At 44.4% G+C, this 14,409-nt stretch overlaps 1 protein-coding gene across 1 annotated transcript in view; it reads right to left on the bottom strand.

The window, feature by feature from the left end:
* The window catches only part of fndc3ba (fibronectin type III domain containing 3Ba), a 77,150-nt gene that overhangs the window by 26,696 nt on the left and 36,045 nt on the right, over window positions 1-14,409 (bottom strand). The window contains exon 4 of the mRNA XM_019872273.1: window positions 1,748-1,824. Within this exon, the coding sequence (XP_019727832.1) occupies window positions 1,748-1,824 (77 nt within the window). The remainder of the gene's footprint in view (window positions 1-1,747; window positions 1,825-14,409) is intronic.

Here is a 14,409-nt window from a genome sequence, read left to right as displayed (position 1 = left end):
TTACACACACACACGCATGTACGTATGTGTAGTTTTCCTGAATTTGTGCTAAGCTAACTGGCTGTCGGCAGAACACGAAGTCACATCGTAAAAACGCGGGGAATGGTGTCCCTCATCATCGCCGCGGTTTGCGCTCCGCAATAAAACGGAAGGGGTTGTTTGGTTTTGAATGGATTTTGAAATGGAGTTTTCTCGCGCCTGCCGTGCAAGTCCTCGCTGCGTGTGTGCAAACTTTGGAATAGTTGTTGTTCCGAACAATCACATTCATGCGTACACATTGCAGCTATTGAGGCACTTCCAACGGACCCTGCATTCCAGGCCCGGAGCAAAACAAAACACCCCCTGCGAGTCATCTCAACAACACAACAACAATATCATCACACATGCATACACACACTGAAACCCCCCCAAACAAACACATTGAAACGGGAATATGACGACGTGTGCCGGGCCCGACCAATATGGATTTTTTTGAAGCCGATGCCGAGACAAAAATTGGGCAGAATTAAATTGTGATCACCGATTAATCAGCCATTCATTTGAAAAAAATATATCATGAACAAAAGAACTTTTTTTTTAGTCCTTTAACACTTACGACAATAAAGGTACAAATTACAGGAACAAGGTTTTACTGTTTTATAAATCTTTAGTCCTGTTTCAAATATCAGCCGATGAGCCGATTCATCGGTCGGGCCCCAGCAAAGTGGGTGAGAGAAAAAAAAAAAAAAAAAAAACAAGACCAACACCTCTTTGTGCAACCACCCCCATCCCCATCCCCAGCACACACACACATATACACACGCACGCACGCACACGACCCCCTACTCTGGCTCAGTGTTTACACAGGCCAAAGTCCCAACATGACTACATGGGGACCTGATGCAATATTTACTGCTAATCCACACACACAAATAGTTGAAAGGTATACACACACCCACACACACCCACACACATACAAACACCATGACAACCCTTTTCCGTGAAAAAAAAAAAAAAAAAAATCATCTGTCAATAACACCCTGTGTGCGTGCGTGGGTGTGTGTGTGTCCTATCAGGCCTGTTTATATAAGAGTGACAGTGTTTCCCGCTCACACTTGGCCCACCCACACACACCCACACAAGGCAAGCCAATGACCTGGCTATCAGTGGCCGAAATGCAGACCACACGCTGTACTTAACTGACCCTCCCGGTACAGTATGCTTATGTAAATGGCGTTTGTTTGTTGGTAATCAGACATCCTGTACATTCCTCGTCGCTAAGCAAACGGGGGGCTAACCTCCGTTGTGTTTATTATACAACGGCCGGAGGCTTATCATATTAGAAGGCGGCCCCCGCCATTGCCTGGAGGTGGCATTTGAAGGCCCATTCGTCGGATAAGCCAAAGACTCCTTCATATCAAATCGTTTTTGGAGGACGTGCTGAAGACGTGTGCGATGCGAGTAGTGCCACAGTAACATAGCCAGCATGCCATTGGAATGGGGTGCCTCAAGGATCCATGTTTGGCCCTGAGCATTTTCTGAATGACTTCAGTGATTGAGAACCGGTGCTGCAAATCCTTAGTGTTGATGATACCAAACTGTAGTCGTATTGATGATTGTGCTTTACAGTATAGTGCCCCCCCCCCCCCGCCCCCACACACACACACACCTCCTCCAGACACACACATCCCGATATATTCATGACAATAGATGAAAGGAGACCACAAGAGGCAAGTGGAAACTTGGGAATATAACGCTGCAAACAAACCTGTGAGATATATCCTGGTGGCACATGGATGGGCGGGATGGAGCCGTTGGGGGACATCATGGGGACCTCGGCAGGACCTGCAAAAGATGACAAACATTGACTCAACTGAGCAAAGATTGACACTCGTTAGTCACTCCTGACATGTTCTATTTTACTGAAAACCTGAAATCGTTCTGCTTTGTTTAATTGCCTGCTACCTTGCGGTTTAAAGTTGGAGACGCTCCGCTTTAACGCGGTTCCAGCCAAACGTGTACTTGATACCCAAGCACTTAATTCCGGTCTTTTGCGGATAACATTAGCCAGTTAGCTTCTTCTTTCCCTCCGTTAATTACTCCTTATTGTCGTATCGCCCGTTTGTATGTCACACAACGATGTCCTTATTACTTCCAAGTAGATTTACGGATTCGTGTGGAGTCTGCAATGTCCTGGCAAAAAGTTAAAGCGCTGCCTGTGTTTTACAATCATATGAGAAACAAAAACGGCGCAAGGATTTAATAGAAGGAACAGATTTAAAACTATGTCGACTTTTCCGTCTTTGCCTGAATACACGGACCATCTCCTTCTCTATCTTCTGCGAGATGGAGGTTCCGGGGCTGCTAAAGTCATTGAGGAATCTGTCGGGAACGCAGGAGGGAATAAATCACAATGGAAAAGCAGACACCGAAAACACCCCAAATTTGGTGTTTTTTTTTTTTTTTAAAGCAATGAATGTGGGAGGGTCCTGGACAGGTAGGAAAGAAATAATAGGCAGTCTGTTTACGACGGTACGACATGCACTATTGAAAGAATCTGTGGCCATGTTGCACAAGTGCCGGTTTACGGCACCGTCCAATTTATGAGAAAATACGGATTCAGGGTAGTGAGCCACCTACTTACAGGGATGTCTGCCTGTGATAGGACAAAAATCTTTCCTTACGCTTTTAGAGGATTCCTTTCCATCAAATTACCATTCATTGCTAATTGACTTCCTATAAAGTCTGATGATTCCCATTTCATCCCGTATTTCTTTGGAGTCTTTCCAAAATTCCGAGAAAATTTTGCCGAAACTTTCAGAAAATGTACCAAATACTTTCCCAAAATTTACCACTCCATCAAAAACTTTCTGCAAATGTACCCAAAACTTTCTGTGAATACACCAAAACCTTGATGCAAGTTTATCGAAAATGTCTGCAAATTTGCCAAAAGCTTTCCGCAAATTTACCCCCGATCCTTCTGCAAAATTACCAAAAACTTTCCACAAATTTACCAAAAACAAATTTCCAGAAAAACTTTCAGGAAATTGACCGACATTTTTTTCAGGAATGTACAAAAAAGAAATTCCAGAAAAAGTTTCTCCACCACGTTGCTAGTTCAGTTCCACACATAGCAGATAAGACAAGATAAGTGCAATTTTGTGGCCATATTTTATGCGATAGTGATATTTAATTTGACTCCAATTAATTCTTGTGCATGTCGTTTTTTTTCGTCCACAGTTTCTCAATAAGGTGTCGTCAAATGCACTTTGAACATATACAGTAAAAGAGTCGTTAAGGTTTCAAATATGATACATTTGGGCTGAATGATTTAGGAAAAAAAAATCATGAAATCATTTTTCTCCCCCTCAATGTTGTGATTGTGATATAATGTGCAATTTTTTTTTTCAAGGTCAGTTTCCCATGTTTATTGATTTACACACTCTATTCATCTCTATTTCCGTAATCAATACACGATACGGCGCATCATTTTGATGCAAATGTATTCTCTAGCCACTTTATAATAAATTAACAACATAAACATAGATGGATAAAAAAACTTTTTTTTCTCAAAATGGAGCCTTTGTGATTTGAAAATTGCATTCCTCGACACTCAAATTTCGATTTGACCTTGATTCATTGTTCAGCCTCAATATACATTTTCTTAATTGCTTTCTTAAATAAAAGTGGCCTGGGGAAAGAGGAAATGCGAGTCGCGGGTTGACCACAATTCTGCAGCGCTGTTAGAAATGTAGATTTCACCTGACTAACTCAGCACGGCGCACTTTCAATGTCTGTCACGGTTCCTCCAGTCAGAAATTACCTGCCTCCCCTTCCAGCCATTAGTCACATCCTTCCAAGATTACTCACTTCATCCTCCCTCTCTTCCTTTCTTTCATCCCCAAATGATTCCCTCTTTCCTTCCCCACCTCGCCTCACTTCCAGTCAGGTTGAACACACACGCACACGCACACACACACACACACACACACACACACACACACACACACACACACACACACACAGGGGTAGAGTGTATGTAGTAAGTGTGTCAGTGTGGTGAGAAGGTCACAGGTAGCCCGCAGACAGAGCTCCTTCAGTCCCGTCTACTTGCGAGCCGCCGCGACGGGTGTGAGAGAGTCCACATTCAGGAGAAGCTCACATACAGTGCCCCCCCCCCCCCCCAAAAAAAAACCTCTCCCGACGATAGCCTTGCTCTCTTTGCTTGGCACACAGCAGCATTTCTTGACACATTCACGTTCTCGTACACACGCATTCCCATCCATGGCCCCCTGGACTGGACCCAACAGACTCGACTACCCGCCCCCCCCTGAAAAATACAAGACACTCTTTGTGAGCTGTCCTTCACGTACACACACAGCTGTAAACCACATGCCTGCCATTTCGGAAAGCTGCGCATAATTAACTGATTGTACGGATGTGTACGTGTACGTGTGTGTGTGTGTGTGTGTGTGTGTGTGTGTGTGTGTGTGTGTGTGTGTGTGTGTGTGAGAGAGTGTCTGCGGGTGCGTGTGTACGTTCAAATGGCGCACGCGCACAGAAGTGGCTGGCGCGATGTGACCGATGCTAACGTGATGTCACAACTTCCGGTGCCTAATCGGAATGGAATTCCGCACAATTCCACAGGCAAGATAGTTCGAATGCCGGTCGGAAGGCCCGTTAAGAGGATCCATCAGCGACCCATCCAACAACCTTCCATTCAGCCATATTTCCAGCAGCAACACATCCAAACAGCTATCCTTCCACCAGTGAGACGTGTCTCAACCACCCATTCAACCAGATTTTTTTCCATCATGGGACCTATCCACTCGCTAATATGTCCGTCAGCGACCCATCAATGCAACCACATGCCCACCTATCTTCCACCAATCACCGCAATCATCGCCCCCATCCAACCGACCGTTCTTCAGCCATCCATTCTTTCATCTCACAAGCCGCAGCAGCAAATTGTTCACGCTACACATGCTAACACGACGCCGACACGGAGAGAAGGCCAACTTCAAAATAAAATCTTTCCAAAAAAACGGCAATACACGGACATGGGCGCTTCAAAACCAATTTAAAACAAATTACTCTGACATGGCGGAACCCGGTGCTCGTTCTCAGCGTTAGCGGCTAGCGGCTAGCAGCTAGCCGCTGAGCGAGTGCCCATTGTCGGCTGGCAAGAGCCCCGATGACTTTTCAAAGGCAGTTAAATAGGCGAAAATGGCTCTGCGCACTTTGATGTCGACAGTCTGACACAGTTGAAGATCCTACTGATCAATTTGAACAAACTAGTTTCACTCAAGTGTGCTATTTTAGCCGGAAAATATACGACTTGATGTCATATCATAGCCCAAAATCTCACTAATATTCCTAGAGAAGAAAATACAGTTTGCTGCTTTGCAGTTCAAATTGAGGGAGAGAAAAAAAAGTTGATTATGTAAAACTGAAAACCAATTGGTCAGAAAATGTGTCATTTTCTCGTGTCTTTATACTTGTTCTCGCACACGCATACACACACAATGACATACATTCAACTTTCCTGCCTCAGAAGAAACAAGTTTGTAATCTCGTCCAAATGTCTTTCTTCCATACATTCACTCTCTCACACACACACACACACACATACACACACACACACACACACACACACACACACACACAGAGGGGAAGTGATGTAACATTTCATCAGATGTTTCCCATGATGCAGCTGTCAAAGCCAGCTGCAAGCTGGCCCCAAAGCATCAACACACACAGCAGCTCAGAAGGAGCCTCACACGGTCTGCAACGCTGTATTAACACTCGCTCAGAAAACTTGACATCTATTCATTTGACAATAAGAGAGAAATGCACCTTTTTCTTGCACTTCCCACGTGGCGACCAGACGGAGCGGAGAGGAGACCCTTTTGGGAAAGCGCACGTGTGTGCCTGTGTGTGCATGTGTGTGTGTGTGTGTGTGTGTGTGTGTGTGTGTGTGTGAAAGAGAGAGTGCGCTATTGCTTTTCTGTGCTAATGTGTCATCACCCTTGATATATCACCTTTTTCTCTGGGGTCGTAACTCTACAATGAACACTTTTAATTTCATTCAGCCGGTTGTGTATGCGTGTGTGTGTGTGTGTGTGTGTGTCTGTGTGTGTGTGTGTGTGTGTTCTTGATTTTCTCTGTTAGGTGGAAGTACTAATGACACCGCATCGTGAATTAAGAGATATTTTTCTTTGTGGGTACATTTATGCCGTTGCACCCAAGAAAAGTGCTACGACAAGTCCAATTAACTGTGTGTGTGCGCATTTATGAGTGTGCATGTGTGTATTTGTGCGTGTAGGTGCGCATTTGTGTGTGTGTGTGTGTGTGTGCGTGTGTGTGTGTGTGTGTGTGTGTCAGCTGTGACGTGGCAGTGCCTGGAAGTTATGTAAGCGTCAGCGGGGTAATGTTATCTGTCCTCTGAGCCCCGAGAGCCAAGGCGCTCCCACAATAGCTTCCTCTGCGCACGCGCACACACACACACACACACACACACACACACACACACACACACACACACACACACGAGTGTTTCTCTTGTGCGGACCAGCCGAAATGTCGCCGCAAAGAGAAATGTCCCCTCAGTAAAAGGTGGGGTGTCATGTATGGCGCCACACTAAAATAAATATCCAAGAACACACTCGTACGCCGAGGTATACATCAAGTGGAGCATCTGGCGCCCTGGTGCACCCAACACAACCTGGAGCTAAACACGCCCAAGACGGCCATCTTTGGCCACGGCTGCCCCTCAGACTACCCAACTGCCCCGCGTCAACCGTCGACACCTTCAAGTTCCTGGTAATCGCAGTCTCTCAGGACATGAAGTGGAGTGGGAGGCCAATATGAACTCCATCCTGAAAAAGACCCAGCAGAGGATGTACTTCCTGAGGCTGCTGAGGGAGCACGGCCTGCTCCAGGAGCTGCTAGACATATCTACACAGGAGTCATCGAATCACTCCTGTTTTCCTCTATCACAGTTTGGTTCGGGGGCCGCCACAAAAAAAGGACAAATCTGACCGAAACGGACAGTTACAACTGCAGAAAAAAAAAAAAAAATTGATGTTGAGGACTTGCACACCGCAAGAACCAAGACGAGGGCACGGAAAATCCTACAGGACCCCCCACACCCTGCCCACCACCTCTTCCAGCTACTCCCTTCAGGCAAGCGCTCCCGAACCATGTGCACCAAAACTAGCAGACATCCAAACAGCTTCTTCCCTCTCGCCATCAACTCCCTAAACAGTAACTCAAATCTATAATGGCTCTCAAGTGTGATACGACAAGGGGTGTGCATTTTTGCCACACTAAAGCAGAAAAACAAGAGCACACGCAGGCACAGAAACACACTAGCATTTGTCTTGTGTGGAGCAGCCAAAACGTCCTCACCAAGACAATTGTCCGCACGACAAAAGGGGAAATGTCAAAAGAAGGTGCCACCTAAAGCACATATACAAGAACTAACACACACACACACACACACACACACACACACGCTTATTGCAAATACACACAGATCGTAATATTTTTCTTCAAGGATCAAGGGTCAAGGGTAATGCCACATGAAAATGGTCAGACAAGTACACACAAAGACACACACACACACACACACACACACACACACACACACACACACACACACACACACTTTCCTTGTCAATGGTAGTGTCACACTTAAGAGGAAAAACGAAAACACACACACTACTACAGTGGACCATATTCGTGTTTCGGAACCCCTATTTACCTATTTTATTTCTTTTCTTTTTTTTTTTTTTTTTTAGACTGAATCCAATATTGAAGGGTTCTCAACATTTTTTGGAAGAATTTGGGGGGTATACATGACACTCAACCCCAAACCCTCAGCAGGAAATATGTGAGACAACTTCAACATATTCACGTCACATCCCAGGTCGAGCATGCGACGCAATCCAGTGAGGTTGGGAGGGGCCAGGCAAGGAGGGGGGGGGGCAGCCGAGGAGGAAGCGGGGGACTTCCTGTGCGGGCCACTGCCCCGGGCAACAATGCAAAAGAGTGTGCGTCAAACTGCCAACAGAAGCACGAACTTTTTTTTTTTTTTAAATTAAGACAAGTTGGCAGTCGGCATAGAATCTGAGCGAATTGCTGATTTGCTTGGGAATGTAAATCATAACCTGCAGATTTTGCACAAGGGCTCTTACAGTAAAACTAATTGTGAACTACATGCTCTGTGTGTGTGTGTGTGTGTGTGTGTGTGTGTGTGTGTGTGTGTGTGTGTGTGTGTGCGCGTGCGTGTGCGCGCGCGCCCGTGCACGTGAGGTATGTGCAAGCACATACCTGCCCCCGAGGCGCTTTCATCACTTATCGTCATAGCAGACAACAGGAAGCGAGCATCCTCAAAGCCTTCGGGGTAGAGATGTCAAAATTCATCAATTGACAGCTACTGGATGACCAAATTACTTGACAACTATATTCATTCCTTCATTCATATACATGTACTTCTTTCAGCCGCTCAATAGTCATTATTCTCAGATTTAGGTCGTCTAAAAGCAGATTGATTTTCAATCATCGGTGAATCTGTTATTTTGTCGATGAATCGGATTTTTTTTCTTAATGTAATTGCCATCCCTTTATTGAAAAAACAGGAGTTATTTCAAATCGACGGTGCAGAAAACACCTAAACAAACAAATGACGATTCAGTTCCTGGTTTGGTCCGTCAGATGTCAGAAGATCGGCAAAAAAAAATGGTGATCGTTGTTAAATCAAATGCTGCATTTTGATTCAACACAAATGACACTGATCTTTTTTTTTTTTTTTTAATGGTTTGAAGATTGTCTTTCAACTCATTCATTGCTGTGGACATGGGGGGGGGGGTTAATACCATTAAGGTGCGGAAATTGCAGAATTACGGAGAGGTACACGATCTTCTGTTGTTGCTTTAAAACTCAAGCATATCTATTTCAAAAATAAAAGTAAAAATTAAAAATTGTGTTCAAAAAAAATAAAAATTAAAAACGAATGTAAGAAAATGAAAATTGTAATTAAAATAAAATAGTTTTAAATTAGCACATTTATAAAAAAAAAAAGAAAATGAATTACAATGGAAGGAAAAACTGAATCTGAAATTAAAAAACAAAAACAACAACAAAAATAATCTAATGCATACCCATATCGCCAGAAACAGCAGAAAATAAATAAATAAATCGGGTGGTAGATGCTCCCAATGTTATGCGGCATAAGACCAAAATGGCAGCGCCCTGAGATGATGCAGAATTCAAATTCCGCAAACGACACGTTCATCACAATATACATTTCGGTATTGCTGTACCGTACAGAAGAAGGAAGGGCAAACAGTTGTTTGAGAATTGGCGTTTAAAAAAAATGAAAACTAAGACTAAAACAAAAACTAAACTACGCCTCCCCCCCCAAAACTAAGACGAATAAAAACTAAAAAAAAAAAAAAAGTCCCAACAAAATTAAAAACTGAACTCTAATAATGAAGAATCCAAAACTCTTGTAACCCTAGTTCAGACTAGTATTATTATTTTCTTGGCCTTGAGTTGCCCTTTAAGAAAGAAAAAAAAACATGTAAACATGAATCAAACCTGCCTGGGGTGTGAGGCACAAGACTGACGTAGCGACCGTTGTGTTTTAGCGTCTCGGATGCTACATTGCTGTCGCAACAGCGCGAACCCGATGCTCCCGGCGCATAAAAAGGAACAACGGAGGGTTACATCATGGAGAAGATCTTTTCATCTCGCACGGGCCACTCAGCATTTTCCCGAGCCGCAATTTTCTTCTTGGATCATACGGATGATGCGCAACCCATTTCCACATTTGGTAAAAAGAGAAGAACTTGGACAAATGTGCGGCTTTTCCTCCTTCGTTTTTTTTTTTCCCCCCTCTTCTATATTTGGAACGCTACACTAACCCGAACGCACACCGCTAGACCGACTCTTGCGCAACACTAAGGACGGACGCATTTCCCGAAACCGACAATGACAACGAACGCTCCATCGGCTGAAAATTTGCCACGCACCCCAAATTCCGATCACGTGATCCAATCAATCGGCACGAGGCTAATTTATGAGCGTGTCAACATATTTGTGTTAACGCCTTTTAAAAATGCCAGCACTTTCCCCCGCCCACGGGAGACAACTCGCTGACCCCCCCGGGGATGAAGAAAAAAAAAAAAAAGGTTTCTGCAGACCGACCTACTTGCTGCTGCTTCTGCTCCAGAGCAGAGCAACGTCATGTCTGGAGGGACTCAGCCACTCTGCTTTGTTCTTTCAGAAAACGCGCACATATACACACACACACACACAGCAGCCCAGCTGCACACACACAGATGTGTACACAATTACACATGAAGGCGCTCATACACCAAGACAAACATGTCTGCAAAAAAAAAAAAGAAAAAAAAAGAAAAAAAATGCAGACAAAAGCAGCGCAACACCTGGACACTTGTGTATAAACTCTTTAAGGAGTCACGCTGACACACACAAAAACACGCAAACACTTGAATTCTGGAAGACGCTGACATTTGCGTAGTTTACACTGACAAATCACACTCGACACATCTGGAACAACATACACACACACGCACACACACACACACACACACACACACACACACACACACAATGAGGATTTGCCGTGATTATTCGCTTGAAAAAATTGAGTTATAAAAAAAAAAAAAAACTTTCGCTTCATCTTACTTTTTTAGTGTAAAATGACAATTTTTTTTTTGCATTGCTAGAATGTTAAAAAATGTCAACTTTGATTTTCACAAGCTAACACGGTGAACGCTCCCGAATGAGAGCATTAGTCGCGGGTTGCTCTTTGCAGGGGATAAATAATTCATGCCATATTTGAGCACTATTATATTGTCTATGTTAGCTACTGCATCAGTTTCAAAAGCCTGTCTATGACATTGTGCATTGTAGGTTAGCCTGAAGCTAATAGCCTTTCTCAAAACAAAGTTACATTGATAACACAAGTCGTTCCTTTTGCCGTGCGTTTTGTTCAACGGTAAACTTAAAGGGCAAGCGTTGCCGAATGACGGGGGGGCAGGGGAGGGAGTGGGGGGGGGGCGCCACACACTTTGCCCGTCGCGCTTTTTTTTCCTCACGCGCGCGGCCCAATGTACACGATCCAGACGCTCTATGACTCATTATATCCATTCCCTAATCAGTTGGGCGCGTCTCGCGAGGAGGCGCAACAGCTGTCGGCGAGTAAACACACTCGGCGGAGTCCAATAATCGTTTCCTGCTTCTCCTCCTCAAACCTTGACCCAGTAAAAAGAGCAGCTTTTGGAACCCCCACCACCACCACCCCCCACCACCCTACCAGCACCAACCCCCTCCCTCCATTCCTTCAGGATGAGTCACGGCCTTTGACAGGCGCTTTACGGCTCCGGTTTTCCCAGTTTGATCAAAGGCGAGCGCCCGCTCCGCTCTCGCCGCGCCAATTTGTCCCTTGTCTTTTTGTCCGAGAAGGTCCCGAAGCCTCAGCGCGATGGAGTGGATCCAAGTCCAACTTGAGCAGGGACTTTCCTCGCCGACCCCGCCCCCCTGCTGCCCCCACAAACATATTTCTGTCTGTCCAATCAGGCAAAGTGAAAGCTCACATGATGTAAACAATTGCATGTGGGAACTGTAAAGCCTCCCAAACTTTTTTTTTTTTTTTGGGGGGGTGGGGGCAAATGTCTCTTTTAAAAACTACATTTGAAAAACAATAAAGCAGAGACAGGAAAAAAAAAGAACATGCTTATCAAGAAGTTTTCACTTTTATGATCATTTTTGGTTCTCAGATCAATTGAGGAAGGAAGCAGCAAGATTCCCAAGAAGTTTGAGGCACTTGAAAAAGAATGCGGGCATGTGCACTTTTATTGAAGTGTTGTTGGGGCGGAATGAAAACAAGATGAGCAAGAAGAGAAAAAGAAAAAGCAGGAGGAGGGCAAACATCCCCAGCTGTACCCTGAACGTCAAGCGAGCCAGGAATTTCATCCCTGGAAAAGATTCCATTTCTTCTTCTCTCTCTCCTTCTGGAAAAATGCAAGCCCTTTTTTTTTTTCTCACACATGAAGACAGAGGCAGCATTCTCCTCCTCTTCCTCGGCATAATCGCCCCCCCAATATCCGCCCCGCTCGCCCGGAAAGCGGGCCAGGAAACTTCCCGAGTGCGCGAGACTCGGTCCGAAGTGACTCGGCGGCAGCGGTGGCAGCGGGGGTTGCTCGGGGTCAGCGGCGTTAGAAGAGGAAGCGGCCTCGCCCACAACGCGGCAGACACGACCAGACACGCGTGGTGTGATTTGCTCCCTTTTTTTTTTTTTTTCCCCTGCCTATTTACCTTTCCTCCTTCTGTCATTCGGATTTTTTTTTTTCCACTCCACCCGCCTGGCTCAACGTTGCCTCTTCATGCCCCGCGCAGCCGACGAGGGCATCGGGTTCAAAAGGGAGAGCGGGGCGGGGCAAGCAACAACAATTGACTTGGCGTCTTTTTACAATCGGGGGCGAGGTAGGGAGGCAAAATTTTGACATCCGGCCCATCGAGTATTTACAGCAGCGATGGGCAACTTCAATGCTGGGGGCGGAGGGGCACAATTTTTCCATCAGTGCTTCTGGACAAAATACGTGGACGGACCAAAATAAGTTATTTCATATATTTTTTTATATTAAACTGATTAACCGGTTATCAGGATTTTTTTCCTGCTAAAAATCTGAATTGGCCCCCACAAAAATAAAATCAAATAAATAAAAAATCCATCTCTCTTTCTCTCGCTCTGCCCATTTTACTCATTTCTGCCACCCGGGGGCAATTTCCTTGACCCCTGGTAATGGGTCAAATCCCTGAAAAACTGCACATTCAACCAAAAAATGCAAAATGGCAGACAACAACATGTTCGTTTCACGGCATGAGTCTGCAAATGTTTTTTTTTTGTGTGCATCCTGCCAAGACGGACATGCCCTGCGGATTTCCTCAATGCTGCCGGACGGCGAAAGGAATCCGGAGGGCCGTACGAGGTGCGCGGGCGCGCTCGTGTGTGTGTTTAGCACCATCGAAACACGCACAATATGTCGCTCTCACGCAGCGATTTCCACACGTCCTATCCAAAGCCACCGAAGGGTAGAAGTGCAGACTCAGACAAAAAAAAAAAAAAAAGGGAGTGAAGCGAAAGCAAGCATCATCCAGCCCACTGAGACAAAAATAGACGGCGACTAAATATATGAAAAAGTGAGGAGGCCTCCGCAAACCAGAAGGGAGGAAAACAGATTGCACAAGCACAAGTTCCAATTGTGATTTTTTTTTGTTGCTTCCGGCCACTTGAGAGGATGACAATGTCAAGTGTGACATTGTGAAGTGAGACTTTATCATTAACGACAAAAATCAAGAAAATGTCCATTTTGAGCCACTTTTGTGTTTCTTGATCTAAGTGATTTGATTCATTTTGAAAATGAGTTTTTTTTTTTTTACTATTCAAATAAGAGTAATGGGCAAAAACCCTGTTCAGGGAAAACAAGTACAAACATTAAAAAAAATAAAATATTTTTTATCACTTGAATACCACGTGAATGCTAGTGACGCTCTTGATTTTATATTAACCAGTACTTTTTTTTTTTAACCGTAAAAATTTTCAACATAGCAAAAGTTTGGGCATAAAAACTGACAATATAAAGGGAATTTTCATTGTTAAAAATATCTTAAAATGTTGTGTCAAATCCTTTTTTTCATCGTTTCGCCTGAATGTAATATTTGTGCCATGTATTTTTATTAATTTTAATAATGAAAATGAAGCCCCCACCGCCCAAATTGATCCAAAAGCAGAAAACGCTTTCTTTGCAATTACAATCATTGGATGAAGTTGAATTATTTAATTTTTGATGCATTTTTCATGAAAACATTTTTTTCAAATCTTTCGCAATCTGATAGAAACACAGACAACTCGCCGCCATCCCCAGAGACAGAAAGCGAAAGGATTCTAAAGTTCACTTTATCAAAACAACAACAAAAAACGTGATAAAAAAAAAAGAATAAATGAAATAATGTTTTTAATTCACCCATTTAGATTAATTAATTTTTTTTTAAATTGTCCTCACGGTGAGACAAATCAGCAAAATTATTTGAATTGATCCATATTGTCCAAAAATGATGATGACGATGACGATGATGTCACATCCTGTCTAGGTGGCCGTCGTTTCCTGCTCTCCATCCAACCCCCACCCACTACACTCACCCCCACCACCGCCGCCACCGCCCCCAGGCCTCATCAGCCCACATAAAAGTCCAACAAAGAGCAAACAACACAGTAAAACAACACTGCCTTGTAAAAACACACACACGTGCGCGCGCGTGCACGCGCAGGCGCATTCCAGAGTGGGGTGCTCGAACACACCCTCCAGAGAGATGCCCTTTGATGTGAGTGTGGGAAAG

This window comes from Hippocampus comes, unplaced genomic scaffold (assembly GCF_001891065.2).
Source record: "Hippocampus comes isolate QL1 unplaced genomic scaffold, H_comes_QL1_v1.1 scaffold92, whole genome shotgun sequence".
NCBI classification, from domain to species: domain Eukaryota; kingdom Metazoa; phylum Chordata; class Actinopteri; order Syngnathiformes; family Syngnathidae; genus Hippocampus; species Hippocampus comes.
The sequence above is the reverse complement of the archived record's forward strand: the minus strand, read 5'-3'. Positions and strand labels throughout refer to the sequence as shown.